Source organism: Amphibalanus amphitrite, unplaced genomic scaffold (assembly GCF_019059575.1).
Source record: "Amphibalanus amphitrite isolate SeventyFive unplaced genomic scaffold, NRLGWU_Aamphi_draft 001042F_arrow, whole genome shotgun sequence".
In the NCBI taxonomy this organism is placed as follows: domain Eukaryota; kingdom Metazoa; phylum Arthropoda; class Thecostraca; order Balanomorpha; family Balanidae; genus Amphibalanus; species Amphibalanus amphitrite.
The window spans coordinates 1-19,293 of NW_024882536.1; the positions used below are offsets into that span (position 1 = coordinate 1).

Below are 19,293 nucleotides of genomic sequence, written 5' to 3' on the forward strand. Positions count from 1 at the left end.
CCGCCTCTGTCTCTGTCTCGTCTCTGTCTCTGCCTCTGTATCTGTTTGGTCTCCGATTCGTCGCCGTCTGCCGTCCCCGTTCCCGCGCTCCGCTCCGCTCTCTTTGTCTCCGTCTCCGTCCCCGCTCCTGCTGGCCGCTACATCTCCGTCTCCGTCTTCGTCTCCGTCCTGTCCCCGTGCCCTTCCCCGTCCCCACTAAACATAATCGATAATCTTGTCAGTATTTGTGGAATTCTGTAACCAACCTATCCCAAATCTGGGTACCTCCCCCCCCCGCCCGCCACTCAGGATCGGTAATGAAGTTATTCGTAGCGGCCGAGTGCTGCAACTAAGCTGTAAGTGCATTTTAAAAACATCTTTCGGCTCCATCCTCTGTACTTGTTCTCTCACCGACTCAATCATTGCTCACTTACCCTTCCTTCCCTCCCTCCATCATTTCTTCATCATCCATCCACCATTTACCTATCCCCCCTTCCCATGTCTGTATCATGCCGCATTCCCGCTGTCCGGCAACGGCCGCTCTGACGGCACCGCAGTAACCGCACCAACCCCTCCGCCCGCTCACCCCACACTGCGCCGCCGCCGGCCCGTGGCTGCGGCCGGTCGGTCACGTGGGGACCGCAGCGACCTCTACGGGGTCGCGACCCTAGCGGCCGGGTACTGCAACTAAAGACGTGCATTTTAAAAACGCGCCAGGCTGGAATCGAACCAGCAACCCATGCCATATGAGTTTACCACTCTACCAACTGAGCTACCAAGAACGCACTGATAAGCGCTTTGAATAAGCCATGGTAGTCTGCACATCTTGATGACATGGTCTGGTGCGTATTGCGGCGTTTTACGGCGAAGTGGTTGGGAGCAAATTTGGTTTTAAATGAAGGTTATACGCCATGTTTCTTGATCAAATTTTCAGAACAAGAGGGCAAAAGCAAGACAGTACGCTGGAATTGGTTCTCCAGCGGCGACATGCATGTTTTATGATTGGCGATCGCCGGTCGTGTGAGCTGACGTCACGCAGACAGTCAGCGCCATCTCTGGAGCGTCGGGCGACATAGTCGAGGGGCCGAGTTTGGCTATTTGGGGGGTGCAAATGCGATTAAAAATGTGCCGCGCACATAGCCACGATCGAGAGCTGTCGATTGGTGTTTGAATCGTGTCTGTAGGTGGTGTGGTTTGGGCGGTTATCCCAAAAAACTGAAACGCTTCACGTATTATTTATTGTCGATGATTTTGGTTACAGCCAGCAATACCACAACTTACTTTATATTTACAAAATCTAGCTAAGTGACCCTTTCGTAGGCACGAAAAGCAGCGTCTATTGCCGAAAACAAACTTATTTCTTGCTACCGCATCCATCTGTTTAAAGGCAAAACATTCATTCAACTGATGCATACCATTGCCACAACATGAACAGACCTTTGACGTGGACTCGAACGCTTCGGTCGTCAGTGTGCTCCTCAAATTTTTATATTCCTGCTGTGACTCACTGATGACTGTTGGCCGCTTACTACTTGAGGCTGTCACGGTGGCATAATTTAGGGCAATGCGAACCTGCTTTTGCAACCATGCATCAAAATGTATTAGATTTGGCCTCTGGATGTCAATAATGTATTCACCCCAGTCACGTTTTAATTGTGACGGAAGTTTTTGAACAGCACGGCGCAAATTTTCCGTCGAGTGCAGATCTCCATCGTATCCCATATTTCGCAGTACCGTCACAGCACAATGAACAGACCCGTGAAACTTCTCCATGCTTGCCGGGTCCAGGTACACCGGAGGTGGGGCAGAGAACACTCGAGATAAGTTGGCATAGACAATGTCCTCATCCCGACCAAAGCGATCCCTTAATGCGGCAATTGCGTCCAGATACAAGTTTCCGTCGAATAACATGCCTCCAATGGTGTGACGCGCCAGTCCTGTCACTGCATTCTGTAGGTGGGCCATTTTTTCGTCATTCGACAATGGTTGATCGTCAACTACAGTGTCCTGATTTTCGTGAATTTGGGTGGAAACCCACACCTTAACAGATTCTCTTTGTGACGTCCCGGAAAGCCAAACGACGTCCCTGACATTTTTTTACGGATCGGGATAAAAGTCGGCAGGTATATCGAACACCAAAAGCAAACTAACAAAAAGAAATATCACCTCTGTAGCCTAAAAACACGGCTATGCAAAATGACAACAAATATATCCTAAGTCCTCACAAACCCACTTACACTCAACTCCCCTTGCCTACACCGCTGGCCAACTGCCGCAACAGTAAACAACGCGGTTTTATGTTCGTTTTCTGTGCGTCAGATATGGATAGGTTTTCTTTTACCATATGAAGGTAATAGCTGCCATATGAAGGAGAAAAGATGTCGGAATAGAGGGATCTGAGGACATCGTTTTCCACTTTTCAGTTTTAGTAACTGTGGAGTGTATAGATAAAAATTTATCATGCGAATATATTACTTCGACATTTATCTATAAGCACGCAACATACCTTTTGTATCAAACTACTGTAACATATTTAATTATTTTTTCCCCTCAGAAGGTCACAGTAACGGGGTAGCGCTGCCCCTGGAACATGTCCTTCAAAAGTAGTTAATTTTGCATATGTTGATAGTGGTTGGGGAAAAAGTTTAGTGTTTATTTGTTTGAATTAAAATAAAGTTACCGAATTTCAACAGTATTAATTCAAGTATGTCGTCCTTGGCTTAAAAAATACACGCAATGTTGGGGACGTCGATTGACCTTGTCATTCCCATTTAATCGACGTCGGTACAAAACTGAAAAGTGCATAATGATTTCACATTTTTTTCCAGCCAAGAAAAATTCAGCGTCCAACTTGGAGTTTTCTTAATTGAATTTCATAACAGGAAGCTATGGAAATTAATTTTCCGAACTGTTTTCCACCTCTTTGTTTGGACGTCTGTTTTTTACGTCAGTCCTCTTGCTCGATATAATGTCCCTCTTATGACGTCAATATTTAGTGATAGCCGCTGGCTCTTGGGTTGATTTTTGTTGAAGCATATTTGTTGTTGACTGTTGTGTACGATCATGGACAAGAACTAGACATCTTCAAAGTGTTGTTTTGGTGTTTGTGGTGAATGATTTAATTTTGTATTGTACTAGGGGTAAACTGGCATTACTTTGTGTCTACATATATATGATCATTTGAGATGCCTTGAGGTGCTATTAGTCAACATTGCCAGTGAAAATCGCTAATTTTAAGAGATTTAGGTAAGGGATTTTCAGTGGCTTAGGCTCCGCACCGATATCGACGTCCTTTTGAAATAGTGACGTCCTTGCGGCTTCAATCACACTCTCCGAAAAATCAATTTCAGGACACTGGTCAACTAAGGATTTAAATAGCGAATACCACCTCGGCCAATCCGAAATTTCGCCGTTAAATGTTTCCAGCTGCAAATGAGGCAAACTGCTTCGAAAGAGAGATGCCCGTGGGACATGATCTACCTTCGTCCATTCGTTCGAAGCTTCGTTTACATGTGGTAGCTTGAGCTTCATATCGTATCTGTCGTCTGTCGTTTGTTCGGTGCGGAATCATTCGCTCGCTTTGTTCGTCGTCTGTACTGCTTCCCTCGTCGATTTGTCTTTGCTGGCGAGAACCTTTCGAATCGGATTTTACTGATGCATAGGATGTTCCTAAATTGGACTCCGATCTAGCAGCAGGTCTTGCCTCCGCTCCTTGATCACTGACGTGACCCTGATTCCGCCCTTCCTGTAATCTGGCAAGGATCAGGTCCTGCAATTCGGTGCACTTATCGGCTGCTTCTTGCTCATAGCGTTCAGCACGCTCTCTTTCAAATTCGTCTCCCGCAATACGGTCGAAGTAATTCCAGTTGGCATCTTGCAACCCTTTTAAAGCGTCGTCTAGCTCCTTAAGTATCGCCCACATCTCCCCACGAGTGGCACTAATTTCTAGCAAAACAATCCCTCTCCGCCTTATCCTGTTCAAAGCGGCGAGCTCTTGTCCCCGTTTGCGCCTCAAGTCTGACAACGAACGGCTTGGAGTTGACATGTCTTCTCTTAAAACTGTAGAATCTTCTGGGTCGATTCGGTCTTTAAAACGCACTGATTTCTAGTCTTCCTGTATATTCCTTGATATTGCACCAAACCAATCAAATCAAAGGTTACATTACGACAATTTTATCAAAGTGTGAGACAATACAGTTTCAAGTGGTTTTAAGAGAATGACCTTTCCCACAACTGAAGATTCTATGTAAACAATTTTAAATTACTCAAACAAAACTAAACAAAACACAAAACAAAGTGTGTCAACAAATTGACACAAAAGTATTAAATTAGTCGCTGCTCAAACCGAAAAGTCACATGCTTTGTTTTGAGAACGACCCTCCCTCATTATGGTCGCGCCACTACAGAGGGTGAGGGTGGATATTGGATGTAGCAGCGTGTTCACCTTTTACGATACGCAGCGACTCAATGCGCAGCCCGGCGACTGATTATCTGATGCAATCCCCCCCCCCCCCCCCTCTAAGCTTTTTCGTAAATAACAAAAACGGCGGCGCATAGCGCCGCCAAATTTTGCATACATTCTAAGGCAGCCTTTTGACACATATCCTGAAAATTTCAGGTCTCAGTCTTTTTCAGGTCAGGTCACCAGGTCACAAATACCGGTACAAGGTCTGGGAAAATTGGACTAGTTTAGCGGCAACTGAATGCCAGAGGTTGTCGTCGATAGCGTGAGTGCAATGGTACGTAGCGCTACCAAATTTTAGACACGACTTGGGGCATTTATGTGTCACATGACCTGAGGGTTTTGAGTTTTAGTGACTTCAGGTCAGGTTACAAGGTCACAAAAACCGGTACATTGTCAAAATGGTACTAAAAATGCATTATTTGTTCAAGAAAACTAGTTCTTCATCGCTTTCATTCAAACTTGCAGGATATGCTTAGCTCACCAATTGCAAAAAACACCCCTTTTAGGTGTCATTATTTTTTCAGTGTGCCATCATACGCATCGCATTTTTTCAAATTCGGCTCACCTGAGGTCATCCAGAGGTCATGACAAATTGGAAATTTGCCCGAATGGGTCTAACTTCTAAGTGTGTAAAGATGAGAAATTTGTGCTCCATTTCAACGTCTTTGTGTTGTACTACCTTGACTTATATCTGCTTGGTGTTTGCAAGCTGCAAGAACGCTAGGGTCGGGTCAACTGAGGTCAGCTAAGGTCAAACTACATTTTTACTAGTATCTTGGCTTGGCACACAATGAGGCTAGAGCTTCAAAAATGGTGTCATTGTGCTCCTTGCGATCAGCTGATTTGAATGATATGCGATATTATGCACTTTGATTAACTTGAACTTAATTAATTACTTTAAGTTCACTTAATTTTAAGACAATTCGGAGTTCATTTAAATTTGTAACAAAATATATCAGATGATGCGCACGGAGGTGCTGAGTTCAATGGTGCTTTTATTTTTGCTCTATCTTTACTAGATAAAAAGACATACCTAAGCGAAAACTGACATGTTTCAGCGATTTTTTTTATTTATACCCCCCAAAAAAACCCTTATTAGTGATATAAAGCAATAAAATTTGCAAAGAGGTGAGATATCCTATGGACCCAACTATCCCGCAAATTTGGCGTTTTAAGTGCCGTAGGAGCCAATTGCGAGGGGGGTCATACCAACCCCCCTCGCCGTCCGTGTTATGAAAAAGGCTCTCGCCTGGCGAGGATTAACAATCAACTTCAAAATTTGACCTCACTTGATCTGACCTTGACCTGACATCGACCTTCAATTAACCCGCGCCCCACTGGGGGGTTACGAATAGCCCCCCTCCCGTTTTTCTGCAATAACTTCTAAACCGCTCAACGTATCGCCGCCAAACTTTCACTACCTTCGGCTGCATCAATTTGACACCTTGTGTCAAAATTTGAGCTTCGTATCTATCATAGGTCGGCCGGAAATTACGTCAGAGTGACGTCATGTTCGGCCGATTTCGACGCAAAACATTGAACCACGGGAATCGCGGGAAAAGAGCTCAGTTTTTAAGCTAGATCCAATTTTGTTTTGCATGAGAGGACCCAGAATGGATGGCGCTATCAAACAGACATCTCAAATTTTCAAAATTTTGAAATTTTTGAAAATTATATTTATTAAAATTCAAAACTTTTATTTTCATATTTTTTGACTTTTCGAAAAAACGGAATATATATGATAGAAAACATGCTAATGACTTACTCTAGCAAGTTTTAGCCAGATATCTTCAAAACTGGCTTAGTTATGCGCATTATAGCAAAAAATTCACAATTTTAAATTTTTCAAATCAATTTTTCTGTACGAGTTTGACATCGTACACCAATATAAATAGCACCATCGTGTTCCTGAGCTCAAACTGCACCCGATAGACGTGTTTTTTGTTGAAAAATTTTAACTTTGAAATTGAACCTTTTTGTCTGACCTGAAAGTGACCTGACCTCAGCTATATGCAGATGAAAATGGCCTCAAATGACAGAGGCGACACCGAAGTCGAAGGCTATGGCCTAAATGTGCCATAAAACATGTGTCACGTGACCGACTTGTGACATAAGATTTCCGTGACCTGTGATGACCTGACCCTGACCTGAAAATCAAAGTACAAGTTTGGGAACCTCAGGGTATCTGAAGCATCTGTTCACGAGTGTGTAAACCAAAAATCAGCCTGATCTGACTTGTAAGACGGCAGCCAGAGCCCAAAATGTGAACAAGCCAAAATGCTAATAATTTTTATTTGACCTGACCTGTGACGTCATCGGTGACCTCGAGGTCAATGAAATTAGGTTTCGTTCGACAGTTTTTCCGGGGCTATCAGGCGCCGTTTGAATTTTGACGATCGGCCCAGTAGTTTCGGAGTTAGGAGGGGGGGCTATGGAGAGCCCCCCCCCCCCCCACCCCAGTAGGGCGTGTTATACGCAGACCCCAGTGGGGCGCGGGTTATGTTCCGGTTGGTGTGATAAGACCGGTCTGTTGGAGACAGAGCTCCACTCACCGCTCTGCTGAACGCCACGCCACATCCCCGGCTGCGCACGGGCGACCCTGCTCAGTGCCCAGTCGAGTGGCCATCCACTCACAGCGCTAAGTGTTGCACCATGAGTGCCGCCTCGTTTGCATTAACCCTCTCCTGATGCTGATGCTGCCTCACAGCTGGGCCGCGTACCTATACCGGCAATCGCCGAAGGCCGGGTGATGAGAGGGACATATATCATTCAAGTGGTTCATTTTAAAGGCATCCTGTACATACGTAGGTACATATGAAGTCGTAAGTCGCCATTGCTTGGTCAATATCAAGCTTGTCGTTTCAACAAAGAAGAGGGTGTTGAGAGGAAGAGGAGAGAGGGAGAGGGAGGGGGAAGGTCAGAGATACCTAGAGGGAGAAAAAAAGAAATACATGCCAGTTGCCAAGACAAAGATATAGAAGGAAAATAATTATTTCGACTTATATAGCACAGCATGCTAAGTGCTAACTCGGAACTCCCTCCATTTGGCGAAAGAACGCAACGTGGCCTACCAATATCTTGACACTAAGGCACTCTAAGGCCAACATTACCCGACCATAAGAGCATCGTTTGCCTGTCCCTCGTTGATATTAATGGAGAGTAATGAAGATGTCACAGGAATAAAATAGTTTTGACAGGTAGGTTATATGTGTCCAAGAAGTTTTCGTGAGCACGTTGATACAGCAAACGGGCGTCACATCGTAAATCGTAATCATATTTTGACAGAGGCACCACAACAATAAAAGGGTGTGCTAATCTCGCAAAAAACAGTTCGAGCGCCCGTATCAAATGTGCAGTTTTCGTAAATTAATCCGTAAAATATAAAGCGACACTCAATGTATAAACAAAATTGCAGGTAAATATACACATTTACAAAATCAAAGGTAAATCAGCTCAAACGTTCAAACATAAGCTCTTCTCAAATATGGACAAAAAGCCGAGCTCCAGTAAAAATAACTGGCGACTTAGATCTGGTATCACTACAGACGACATCGAAAGTTTTGCCCAGCGATATCGGAATTCTAGCGACGAGAAAAGGGCGATCAAAGATGCTTATATCAAGGGTCGAGGTTGCATGGACTACATCCTTGAACACGTGATGTGTACAACCGTCGCCGATGAACCCCGCATCAGACAAATTATCGAAGAAATGATCGAACAGAAAACAGTGCCGGCGTTCGACAAGTTTCACAACGATTTCGAAGCGAGAGAAAACAGGAAACGAAAAGCAAATGAAGAGGCTCTTGAAGCAAAACGTATTAGACAGGATATGGGAACAATGGCTCAGCGGCGGTCACAAAACTTTTCAGAGTTTTGCGACTACTTAGAAGCCAAATACAAGGACGAAGATAGCTCAGAGGATTATGCTGCTGAGGAAGAAGAGTCGTCAGAGGACAGTGATTCGGATATCGAAACGCCAGTCAGCAAGAAGAGTAAATGTTAAGGTAGTCTAACTTCTGGTGACTGCATTTTTTTCATGTGAAGTTAAATTATTTGTTTCGTGTTCTTATGAACAAAGACACAAATCAAGCATCAGACCCACTTTGCGATCCATGCTTGCGTTGTCCTAAAGCACCGTGCCAGTTACATTACAGTGTTCTTTCTCAGCCGAAATAAATCTGAAAAAAAATCAGACGCCGATAGACCGGAGGTGCTCACTCAGCCCCCAGACTTTCAGCGTAGCAGCGATTAAAGCGGACGCTTCTCCAAACCAAAGTTGCCTTCATAGACACCTGGTAGACGCACTACCCATATATTGCGCACGATGGGGTTACGATAATGGACTACAGCGGGAGGACAGGGTCCGGGTCCAGGTCCGGGTCACAGACGCTCCACCGGACCCGGTATCCGACAGATGTCACGTATACTAGGGAACCAGATCAGAGACAGCGGGAACGAACGGCACAGGAGGGCAGAGCAGCACGACCGACCGCGAATGGAGGAATTATAGCAACCAAGAGAGAAGTACATATTCATAGGCGTTAAGCAAATAATCGGCGCTCAAAGCTCTCGGAAGAGTAGAGGGCAAGACATGATGCAACTGATCCCAAGGCGCACCTACCAAGTGTCACAACTGGGCTCCAATGTTTGTCTTTCACATTGCTCGGCTGGCGCCGCGGCGCGAGTTCGTCACCGGTCAGCAGCTATCGGCACCGACGGCCGCCGAAAGCCCCCTCAGAGTCGACACCTGCCGAGGTTACCGGCCGCACGGGCAAGATTCGACTGGGCAGGCAGGGTACACATACAGTTACACACACACATACACACACAGTTCTGGAGGCGGGCTAGGAGAGTAGGCGTGCGACAGACTGCCGGCTACTGAGCAAGCGGCGGCCCCAGTCCGGCACCGTTCACAAGGGGTCGATCGCCAAGCGGCGGTGCTAGCACGATCCGTTGGATGAGTCCTGGGTTCGCAGCGGCGGTGCTAGCACGATCGGCTGGACAACTCCGGACTGACCGGCCGCTGACTGGCCCGGAAACTGAGTCCACCTGCCGCCCCCTCTGAGTCGCTGAGTAACCCAGTCGCGACACCCCGCCTCCCTACACTGACTGCCGAGTCTTCGCCCGGTCTCCCGCCCCTCCCCGTCCCACACAGCGGCCCTCCCCTCTCCAGTCCAGCACCCGGCCGCGGGGCGCACACATCACTAAAGCACGCGGGCGTCTGCGCGGCGCGGCGCGGCCGGTGACGGCGCCGTCTGGCGGCCCACCGTCGACGGAATGGTGGCGCCCCCGGCCGCCGCGCCGCCACCCCTCGCCCCTATCACAAGTCTGGGCCGGGCTCGGAGCGCCGGCCCGGCAGCACTGGCGTCGGCCCGGGCCTGTCGGCGAACAGACGGGACCGGCAGGGACCAGCAGGGACCAGCAGTGGTCGCTGGGGACCAGCAGGGACCAGCAGTGGTCGCTGGGGACCGCTCTGGGACCCGGCGCGGCTCACCTTCTGCCGGCCCGGGCGGCGCCTGCTGCTCCGGTCCGGGAGGGCCCGCGGCACCCGCTGCTCCGGCCCGGGAGGGCCCGCGGCGCCCGCTGCTGCGGCCCCGGCGCGGCACAGCCCGCGGCGCCCGCTGCTGCGGCGGCCCGGGACGGCCCGTGCCCTCCCTCTGAGATCGGCGGCGCGCTCGGCGGCCGCACCTACGCGATGGCCTGCTGCATGAACTCGAGGAAGCGGCGGCCGTACACCTCGGGGCCCACGGTGGAGATGCCGTCCACGCCGCTGCCGTACTTGACCGTTTTGGCCGCCTTGGCCGCCTGCTTCTTCATGCCGTAGTGGGTCAGCACGTCGATGATGGCCAGGAAGTAGATATACTTGGGCGTGCCGTCGCCTGGCCGGAAAAACACACAGAGGGGCGGGGCACAGCGGTCAGACGGCGGCAAACAAACGCAGGTGCGTGTGAAATACCATCTCAGAAGCCCTTCACTTCACTTCATAGTCAATATCAGCTGATCCAATCACAACCTGACAAGTCGACGATAAAATACAAAAACTACTCGAACATCAGCAAAAACGGATGAGAAAGAAACACATATCGTTAAGAGCTGCTGCGAGGAGCATGATAAATGTAGGAAGTATCATTAGAATATATGACCTTCTCCTCGGAAAATGACCAAATGAATGAAAATGATTATTTATTGATGAATTGATGATATTTCGGTCACAGACCTTCGTCAGGTCTGTGACCGAAATATCATCAATTCATCAATAAATAATCATTTTCATTCATTTGGTCATTTTCCGAGGAGAAGGTCATATATTCTAATGATACTTCCTACGAGAAAGAAACACGTTTGAAAACTATGAGTCTTGAGTTCTCAGAAACGTAAGATACATCGAGCCACCGTAGCGGAGACCCAGGTGACCGAAGCAGGCCCTACAAAGAGCAGGACAGCAGACGGTACAAAATGATGAATATCCTTCCCCACACTCATTCAAGATCCCATCAACTGATCTAGAATACCGGGTCTCCTACCCCATGCGCCTTTAGGGTTCTGTCAATCGCTCTCGCCACTAGCGCCACTCTCCTGCCCCTCTGACATCCCTCTCCCGTCCCTATGCCCCTCTGACCCCCCCCCCCCGTCCCTCGCCCGGCCCGTGCCTTTTACCACCCTCCCGCCCAGCTCTGACAGCTCCGAATCGACCGGTGCCCGTTCTCACCGTCGCTGCTGGGGATGGCGTAGATGTCCTTGTGCGGGTCGATGCAGTCGTCCGAGCTGAGCCGGTGCCGGTCAGGAATCTGCGGCGAGTCGGGCGGCGTGGGCACGCTGGCCGGCCCGCCGGAGCCGCCGCCGCCGCCGGCCGCGCACCCCGAGCCGCACGAGTCGTCCTCCTCCTCCAGCGGCGGCGGCTCCTCGTCGGCCGGCTGGCGCGCCGCCTCCTGACGCTCGCGCTCGTGGCGCTCCACGTCATGCACGCCGAGCAGCAGCGAGTAGTCCATCAGCTGCAGTCGGGACAAAAACTGAAACAGGGGAGAGAGACAATCAGTCCATCAGCTGGAGCCGGGACAGAAACTGAAACAGGGGGAGAGACAATCAGTCCATCAGCTGCAGCCGGGACAGAAACTGAAACAGGGGGAAAGAGGGGTCAACAGTCCATCAGCTACAGCTGGGACAGAAACTGAAACGGGAAGGGGAGAGGGTCAGCACAACACTCCCTTTGCCGCGACAAAAACTGCAACATGGAGAGGGAGGGTCAACACAACACTACTGGCTGCAGTAGTGTTGGACGACTTAACCCTCACCGGATCTATTGGTTGTAACTAGGTGTACGGCCCGATCGATTGCATGCATCGGTTGATGTCCCTTGTATTCGCCAGCACAGATCAGACAATCCGGGCGCGGGGATCAGAGAGGAGACAGTCGGTTCTCTGGGCAGTGGCGGGGAGTGTGACCACTCCACTTCCCAGCTCCCACAGATCAACCCTCAGATGCGGAGTACTGCACAAACAATTAACTGGATGCAATACCATTCGCTTCACCCCATATTGCACCCCATGGACCCCATTTGCATCCCAATTGCAAGTTCAGCCCGTAGCATTCCGATAAAAATACATAGTAATATAGGTATACCAGTAACTAGCAAGGAAGAAGTGACTCAGACTAACTCGGGCCTTCATATCAGATATCGGGTCGAGATGTCGCCGTTAGCCGCCGCCCGGCCGACCGACCCGGATCCGATAGGCCAGTTCTCCATCGGTTTTATGTGCCACAGATGACAAAGTACGCGGCCGGGGGCGGGATGCGCTCACTGCGCTGCCGTCCTGTACGGGGGGACGGCCACAATCGGTGACGACACCGGCCTGCGTCAGTGCAGGACTTTCCGCCGACAGCGAGACGCGTGCCGGCTCTATCACAGACGGAAGGAGGGGAGGGGAGCGGCGACCAGACACGAGGAACGCCGGGAGATGTTGACACAAATCACAGCGGGGCCGGCCCCGCGCCGCCGGGAACCACAGCGGTCGGGAACCGCGCCGGACACGTGGAGCCGTTCACCACCACCCGGTGTCGGTAACACGGGTGTTTGCGGCGGTATTAGCAGAGGACATGGTCCATCTCCCGGGAGGATAATAATAATCGAACGTCAAACAAAGCACCTCTGGGCAAGCGGGGATACAAAGTCGTACTTATAGAACACGTTGACCGATGGCCGGACCGGTCCAACGCTGTAAAATCATCGTCAATGTTCGTCTCACACAACGACTGAGAGCGTATTGAGGAGGACAGAGGTGAAGCGCGGGTTCCTCAGCACCTCACCGCGTGGCGTGTGGTAATGGTATGCCAAGCCGCTTCATCGCTCAATGCTGAGTTTGCGCTAATGACATTTCGGATAGGGACGGCTCTGATAAAGAATTCAAATGGACTTCCTCTATCTAGTTCGTCACATTGTTGGAACTTTCGTTACCTGTTTGCATATATAATCAGCAATCGTACTGTCCATTTAAAACCTTTCTCATTATTCCGAAATCCACAATACGTCTCTGAGCCAAAGTCGGCTCTTGCGATGCCAAGGTTGATGAGCTTCCGATCCGCTGGCGTCTCCTGCCTCGAACCTTCGATCTATTAGGGCCTCCAGTCATTTCCGCATATCACCGTGGGAAAAGTTTTCATTGCATAGGAGATATTAAGTGTGTCATTCCCTCATTCACCGCCCCCATCAAAAATGCTATTTGTAATGCAAACAGTCAGCTGTTCAGCTGGAATCACAAAGACAGCCGGGTTGATGTCAGAAATCTTCACGCAGTCCGTGCGGCAGCCTGGCCCGTCAGACTCAGAAGGCCGTGAATCACTCGCAGGACGGACCCAATCCGGCCGTCCTTCACGTGTGATAGGACAGCGCGCAATGACGGACCCGCGGCAGCCACCAGCGTGATAGCCTAATCCCCGTCGGAGCGTCGCCCGTCAGCGGTATCTGTACCCAGGCGACCAGACGGCACTCCGAGCAGACATCCCCGAGAGCCAGCCAACATCCGGGCCGGGCCTTTTATGACGTGCTGGCTGCACAATCTAATCGTTTTCCAAGCGGCCCACGCCGTGATAGCAGGTACGCAGGCGGGACTGGGTCGGCGCGCCGCGCAGCCAGTCGGAGGATTGTCCTGCATCGCGGCGGTCTGATCACCGCGCCCGAGCGCAGGTCAGCGCAGGTCACCGCCGCCCGCCCCAGACACCGCCAGCCATGGCCAGCGCCGCGCGACTCGGTCTCAGTCTCATCGCCGCCGCGTCGGTGATAGCCGTGCAACATGGTGAGTGGCAAGGGCAACGGCACTGCCCGTTATACGTATCTGGTGCAGCCAATTGATGGACGGCAACGTGCCCCCTCCCCAAAATATAACCAAAGTATAGCACTACTGCGCTGGAACAAAAGTAATATCAAGCTTTTCGCTGTCAATAACATCAATACTTATAACTTTAATTCACACCTCGAGGTACCCATAAGGTACCCATGCTTAAAAGAATTTAAATAGGCAAAAGGCGTTGAAGAAAAATTGTCCGTCGTTAGAAAAAAGATGTTAGGTAGGTCCTTCAAAACCCTAATTTCCACCAAAGAAAACAAGGAACAGCTGACGTGCCACACCCAAAACGGGTAGAGCAGCAAACACACAGAACCATAGGTAGAAGGAGCACTGAGTACACTAGATTGGTTAATGGATAACCCGCGCATGACTGGGAGATAGGTATTCCATTTAGCCCATGTAACTGGGGGAGGGTTCTACAGACCTCCCCACCTCCCGTATCTACGAAAGCGCTGGTCCGATTGTCAAAATTCAAATGGCATGTGATATCACCTGCCACTTGCAAAACTATTGAACGAATCCTAATATCACTTATCTAGAGGTCACTAATGACGTTACAGGTCAGGCCAAAGTAGAGAATATCGATATTTAGTCATGTTTACTCATCGGGCTCTGGCCGCCGCCAGATACGTCACATCAAGCGCATATTTAGTTTACACACTCAATGTATGCGAAAGATACCCTGTGGGTACCGAGCTTGTACTCGGTATGTTTCGGGTCAAGGGTAGGTCAGTCCAGGTCACGAATGGTCACGGAAATTTTAAGGCGCGCTGTAGTGTTACTGTCTCTGTTCCGGTCCTCTGACGATCCCGGCCCCGTCCGTTGCAGCCGGGGCGCTGCCCCCGCCGTCCGCCGAACTGGCCGCGGCAGACGTGCTGGAGAGCATCCAGCAGCAGGTACACACCATGCAGAGCCAGCTGACGGACCTGCTGACCGCCATCGACACGGAGCCAACATCACCCCAGCCTACAACGCAGAAAGTCACAACACCGGAGCCAACAACACCCGAGCCTACAACGCAAAAGGTTACAACTCCCGAGCCTACAACACAGAAAGTTACAACTCCGGAGCCTACAACACAGAAGGTCACAACGCCGGAGCCTACCACACAGAAGGTTACAACACCTGAGCCTACAACGCAGAAAGTTACAACACCGGAGCCTACGACACAAAAGTTTACAACTCCCGAGCCTACCACACAGAAAGTTACAACTCCGGAGCCTACCACACAGAAGGTCACAACGCCGGAGCCTACAACACAGAAGGTTACAACTCCAGAGCCCACAACGCAGAAAAGTACAACACCGGAGCCAACAACACCCGAACCTACAACGCAGAAAGTTACAACACCGGAGCCTACAACACAGAAAGCTTCAACTCCGGAGCCTACAACTCAAAAGATTACAACGCCGGAGCCTACAACACCGGAGCCTACAACGCAAAAGATTACAACTCCCGAGCCTACTACACAGAAAGTTACAACCCTGGAGCCAACAACACAGAAAGTTACAACTCCGGAGCCTACAACTCAGAAGATCACAACGCCGGAGCCTACAACACAGAAGGTCACAACAACGGAGCCTACAACGCAAAAGGTTACAACTCCCGAGCCTACTACACAGAAAGTTACGACTCCGGAGCCTACAACTCAGAAGATTACAACGCCGGAGCCTACAACACAGAAGGTCACAACTCCGGAGCCTACAACGCAAAAGGTTACGACTCCCGAGCCTACTACACAGAAAGTTACAACTCCGGAGCATACAACACCTGAGCCTACAACACAGAGGGTTACAACGCAGGATCCTACAACACAAAAGGTTACAACCCCAGAGCCAACAACAACGACGCCTACAACTCCCGAGCCTACGACGCAGAAAGTTACGACTCCGGGGCCAACAACGCCGGAGCCTACAACGCAAAAAGTTACGACGCTGGAGCCGACAACACCTGAGCCTACAACACAAAAGGTTACAACTCCAGAACCTACAACACAGAGGGTTACAACGCTGGAACCTACAACACAGAAAGTTACAACGCCGGAGCCTACAACGCAGAAAGTTACAACCCCAGAACCGACAACACCTGAGCCTACGACGCAGAAAGTTACAACAACGGAGCCAACAACACCGGAGCCTACAACGCAAAAGGTTACAACTCCCGAGCCTACAACACAGAAAGTTACAACTCCGGAGCCTACAACACAGAAGGTTACAACACCGGCGCCTACGACGCAGAAAGTTACAACTCCCCAGCCTACAACACAGAAAGTTACAACGCCGGAGCCAACAACACCGGAGCCAACAACACAAAAGGTTACAACTCCGGAGCCAACAACACCGGAGCCTACAACACAAAAGGTTACAACTCCGGAGCCTACAACACAAAAGGTTACAACTCCGGAGCCTACGACGCAGAAAGTTACAACGCCGGAGCCTACGACGCAAAAGGTTACAACTTCCAAGCCTACCACACAGAAAGTTACAACTCCGGAGCCTACAACACCTGAGCCTACAACACAAAAGGCTACAACGCCGGAGCCTACCACTGCGAAGGCCTCTACAGTGGGACCCACTGGTGGCTCTTCCCCTTCGGGTCTGTTCAGGGTGTCGCTCCGCGGCGCTCCTGCCCTGACGTTCCGGCTCGCCCGTCTCCTGAATGAGGTCAGCTGCGAGTCGCTGCAGCGGGACCTGAACCGGACGCTGGACGACGTCGACGACGCCCTGGCGCTGGTGGATGCGCAGCAGTTCGACAACGCCACCCTCGGCGCACTGTCCGCCGGCAACGAGCGGCTCAACTGGACGCTGGAGTGCGCCGACACCGGCCGGCTGGTGCTGAGCGGCGGCGAGCGCGACTTCCTGCGCCAGCGGATCCCCGCCGTGGAGACCACCGCCGCCGCCGCCGCCGACACCATCGACGGCATCGTCAGCCCGCCGACGCCGGCGCCAGCTGACGACTCGGGCTTCCGGTCGGCGACCATCGCGCTGGGCGTGCTGCTGTCGCTGACGCTGGTCGGTGCCGCCGTGCTGGCCGTGCTGGTCACCCGCCGGAGAGCCGCCGCCGGCCAGGGACTCGACAACGAGGGCTTCAACTGAGACAACAGCCGCTCCAACTGAGACAACAGCCGCTTCAATTAGACAAAACCTCTCCAACTGAGACTCCGACGGCTTCAACTAAGATATCGACCGTATCGACTGTCACTCTGCCGGACACTATCCGGCGGAGAGTGGTGTCCTTCTGTCATCTCCTAGCGTCTTGCAGCGGAATGAAGCCGGTATAACAGACGGCATGTGCTGCCCAAGTCGCTGCTCCACACAAGTATTAGTTATACCAGTGTCACGTATCGGCTAATAGTGCGCTCGTGGGTGCACAGATGTCGCTGCTACTATTTTTGTAAGTGCGAATGACACCGTTCCACAATCGCTCTTTCTGTCCGTGTAATCATTCTCATCTCATAATTCGGGTGTTCCAGAGGTGAGTGCGTGCTTTAACGGCGATCCACAGAGCGTCGGTAGGTAGTGGTGTCAGGCGCACAGCCGGCCGGCGCGGTAAAAGCGCACGCCGTGCGGTGTGGTGCGGAGTGTGAGTGTAGATAATGTGCAGACAGAACTGAAATTAAAACAGATCAGCCACGTGGAGCCGTGGAGATGAATTCACAACCTATATCGGCTGGCGACATAAGATATACGCAATGCAATGATGTGTCCGACGAGCGCAAATGCAACGTGTGCCTGTATGTGGTTATCATGGGCGTCGAAACCGGGGGGGACGGGGGGGACGCGTCCCCCCCAGTCGAGGAATCCGGGGGGGACGTCCCCCGCAAAAATATCCTCATGAATGATTAAAAAAGTGATCAACGAAATTGGTGTATTGTCGTTTTGGGATGAAATTGCGGATACCTACTCGTATACAAATTGAATCATGCGAATTGCTGACACTGCACTTGCTTGCAGGGCTGCGGAGTAGATTGATTTTGGTAGCTCTGACTCCGACTTTTAAAAAATCGCTCGGAGTCCCCACCCCATCTCCGATCACGGCATCCCTCGGCCCGCATCGGAGTGAAAAACATGTGATGTGATGCTTTTGTCTCTTTGAACATTTCTTGGCACGTTAAAAGATAACATTACCTACGAGGTGCAGCTCTGGACTGTCCGTCCCAGGTCCTCGATAGGGAGCCAAAGCTCCAGTTGTAGGGGCGACCATATTCAACAAGGGCTGAAGATCTGTCCCAAAGTCTCAAGCTTGCAAAGACCACACATTTTATGTAGGATATTCGTAATAGTCAAGACCTTCAGCTCACTCTCAAACGGCCCTCTTCCCGTTCAAGGCCATCCGACAGCAGAAGGTCTCACCATGTCCTTTGAACGCTTGATGCTTGAGGGTGAGAGGACCTCGTCCTGGTCTGAGAGAGCCCAGGAGGATGTAATACTCAGTATGGTCCTACATTGGTCTTACCATGACCCGGCCTTCAATCACCACAGCCAACAGAATCTCCAGCTTTTATCCGACCCATCCTCGGGGATGACGTTGACTCTGACTTCAGAGTTGAAGTCTGGTACGACTTTGGTGACTCCAACTCCGTATCCGACCAAAACCGTCGACTACGACCGAAGTCGACTCCGACCCCGCGGTCCTGCAGCTACACTGCACAGAGTTTCAAACTTCTTGGAAATAAGCTGTACCTATGGTTGACAGAGGACCACACGATTTTTTAGAGGCAGGGCTGCTGGACTTGGTGACCAGATCCTAACTGTCCTGGTATCAAACTTATTACTCGGGATGCAAAATTTATGCGTTTTGGGACTGTTTTGCCAAGAGTTTTTGCCAATTTTCGCGGCGCTTCGCGCCGCCAATTCATGCACAGATAGAAAAGAGTGTGACTAATAACGCCTCCACGCGAGAACATGAGAACATGTGTATTGTGTATGCGTTATAAGTAGTGCATAGGCCTGAAATTGTACGGTAACTAGCTTTTGGGTTTTTAGTCAGCCAATCCGTCCCCCCCAGTCAAAAATCCGTGGCGACGCCCCTGGTGGTTATTCATATTCAATGTCAATAAAACATCAGATCAGGTGCGAAGAACACCAAATGACTTTGATAGAAACGACGTGTGCCAGGCGGAACTACCAAGTCCCCTTCATGTCCCGATGAAAGCCTGGTGCAGGAAATCAGTTCATCTCCTTTTCAAACTAAGGTAATAGCGACAGTTTAATTACCAGGAGTCAATGTAATGATACGCCTTACACTTATGCATTTTTTGCTGCACGTTTACTCCCATAAATGACCATCGTGGCTTATGGCGTTTGGACTATGTGCCTTGACGCATACAGCCGATAACGACTCCATCATCGGACCGACATTGGCGCGGCAGGCGTGCCGCGCAGGGCGGACCGGGGAGGTGAGCCAGTGAGCCCGCTCCTAGTCCGCCGGTAGCGGCAGATAGGCGGTATCTGGTTGTATCTGTGGAGTCGGACCGACTGCCGTATTATAATCCATACGGCGTGGCGT

The 19,293-nt window shown here is 50.7% G+C and overlaps 3 protein-coding genes across 4 annotated transcripts in view; 1 reads left to right on the plus strand and 2 right to left on the minus strand.

Moving 5' to 3' along the window:
- Positions 1-1,215: 1,215 nt before the first annotated feature.
- On the minus strand, positions 1,216-4,351 carry LOC122369495. Its single transcript, XM_043344285.1, has 2 exons — positions 3,342-4,351; positions 1,216-1,976 (listed from the first exon to the last, which is right to left on the minus strand). Exons 1-2 carry the CDS (start codon positions 3,508-3,510, stop codon positions 1,216-1,218), a joined length of 930 nt encoding a protein of 309 aa, XP_043200220.1. The 5' UTR covers positions 3,511-4,351.
- A 4,389-nt stretch (positions 4,352-8,740) lies between these two features.
- Positions 8,741-19,293, minus strand: part of LOC122369497 (phosphatidylinositol 5-phosphate 4-kinase type-2 alpha-like) — a 35,779-nt gene continuing 25,226 nt past the window's right edge. The window contains exons 7-8 of the mRNA XM_043344289.1: positions 11,154-11,454; positions 8,741-10,323 (exon numbers count right to left, since the gene is read on the minus strand). Of these exons, the coding sequence (XP_043200224.1) occupies positions 10,133-10,323; positions 11,154-11,454 (492 nt within the window). The 3' untranslated portion in view covers positions 8,741-10,132. The remainder of the gene's footprint in view (positions 10,324-11,153; positions 11,455-19,293) is intronic.
- On the plus strand, positions 13,579-19,072 carry LOC122369496 (proteoglycan 4-like). 2 transcript variants are annotated; one of them, XM_043344287.1, is made up of 3 exons: positions 13,583-13,734; positions 14,614-14,810; positions 14,961-19,072. In XM_043344287.1, exons 1-3 carry the CDS (start codon positions 13,668-13,670, stop codon positions 16,878-16,880), a joined length of 2,184 nt encoding a protein of 727 aa, XP_043200222.1. In that variant the 5' UTR covers positions 13,583-13,667; the 3' UTR covers positions 16,881-19,072. The 2 variants fall into 2 exon arrangements, with proteins under 2 accessions (XP_043200221.1, XP_043200222.1); XM_043344286.1 differs by having other exon boundaries at positions 13,579-13,734; positions 14,614-19,072.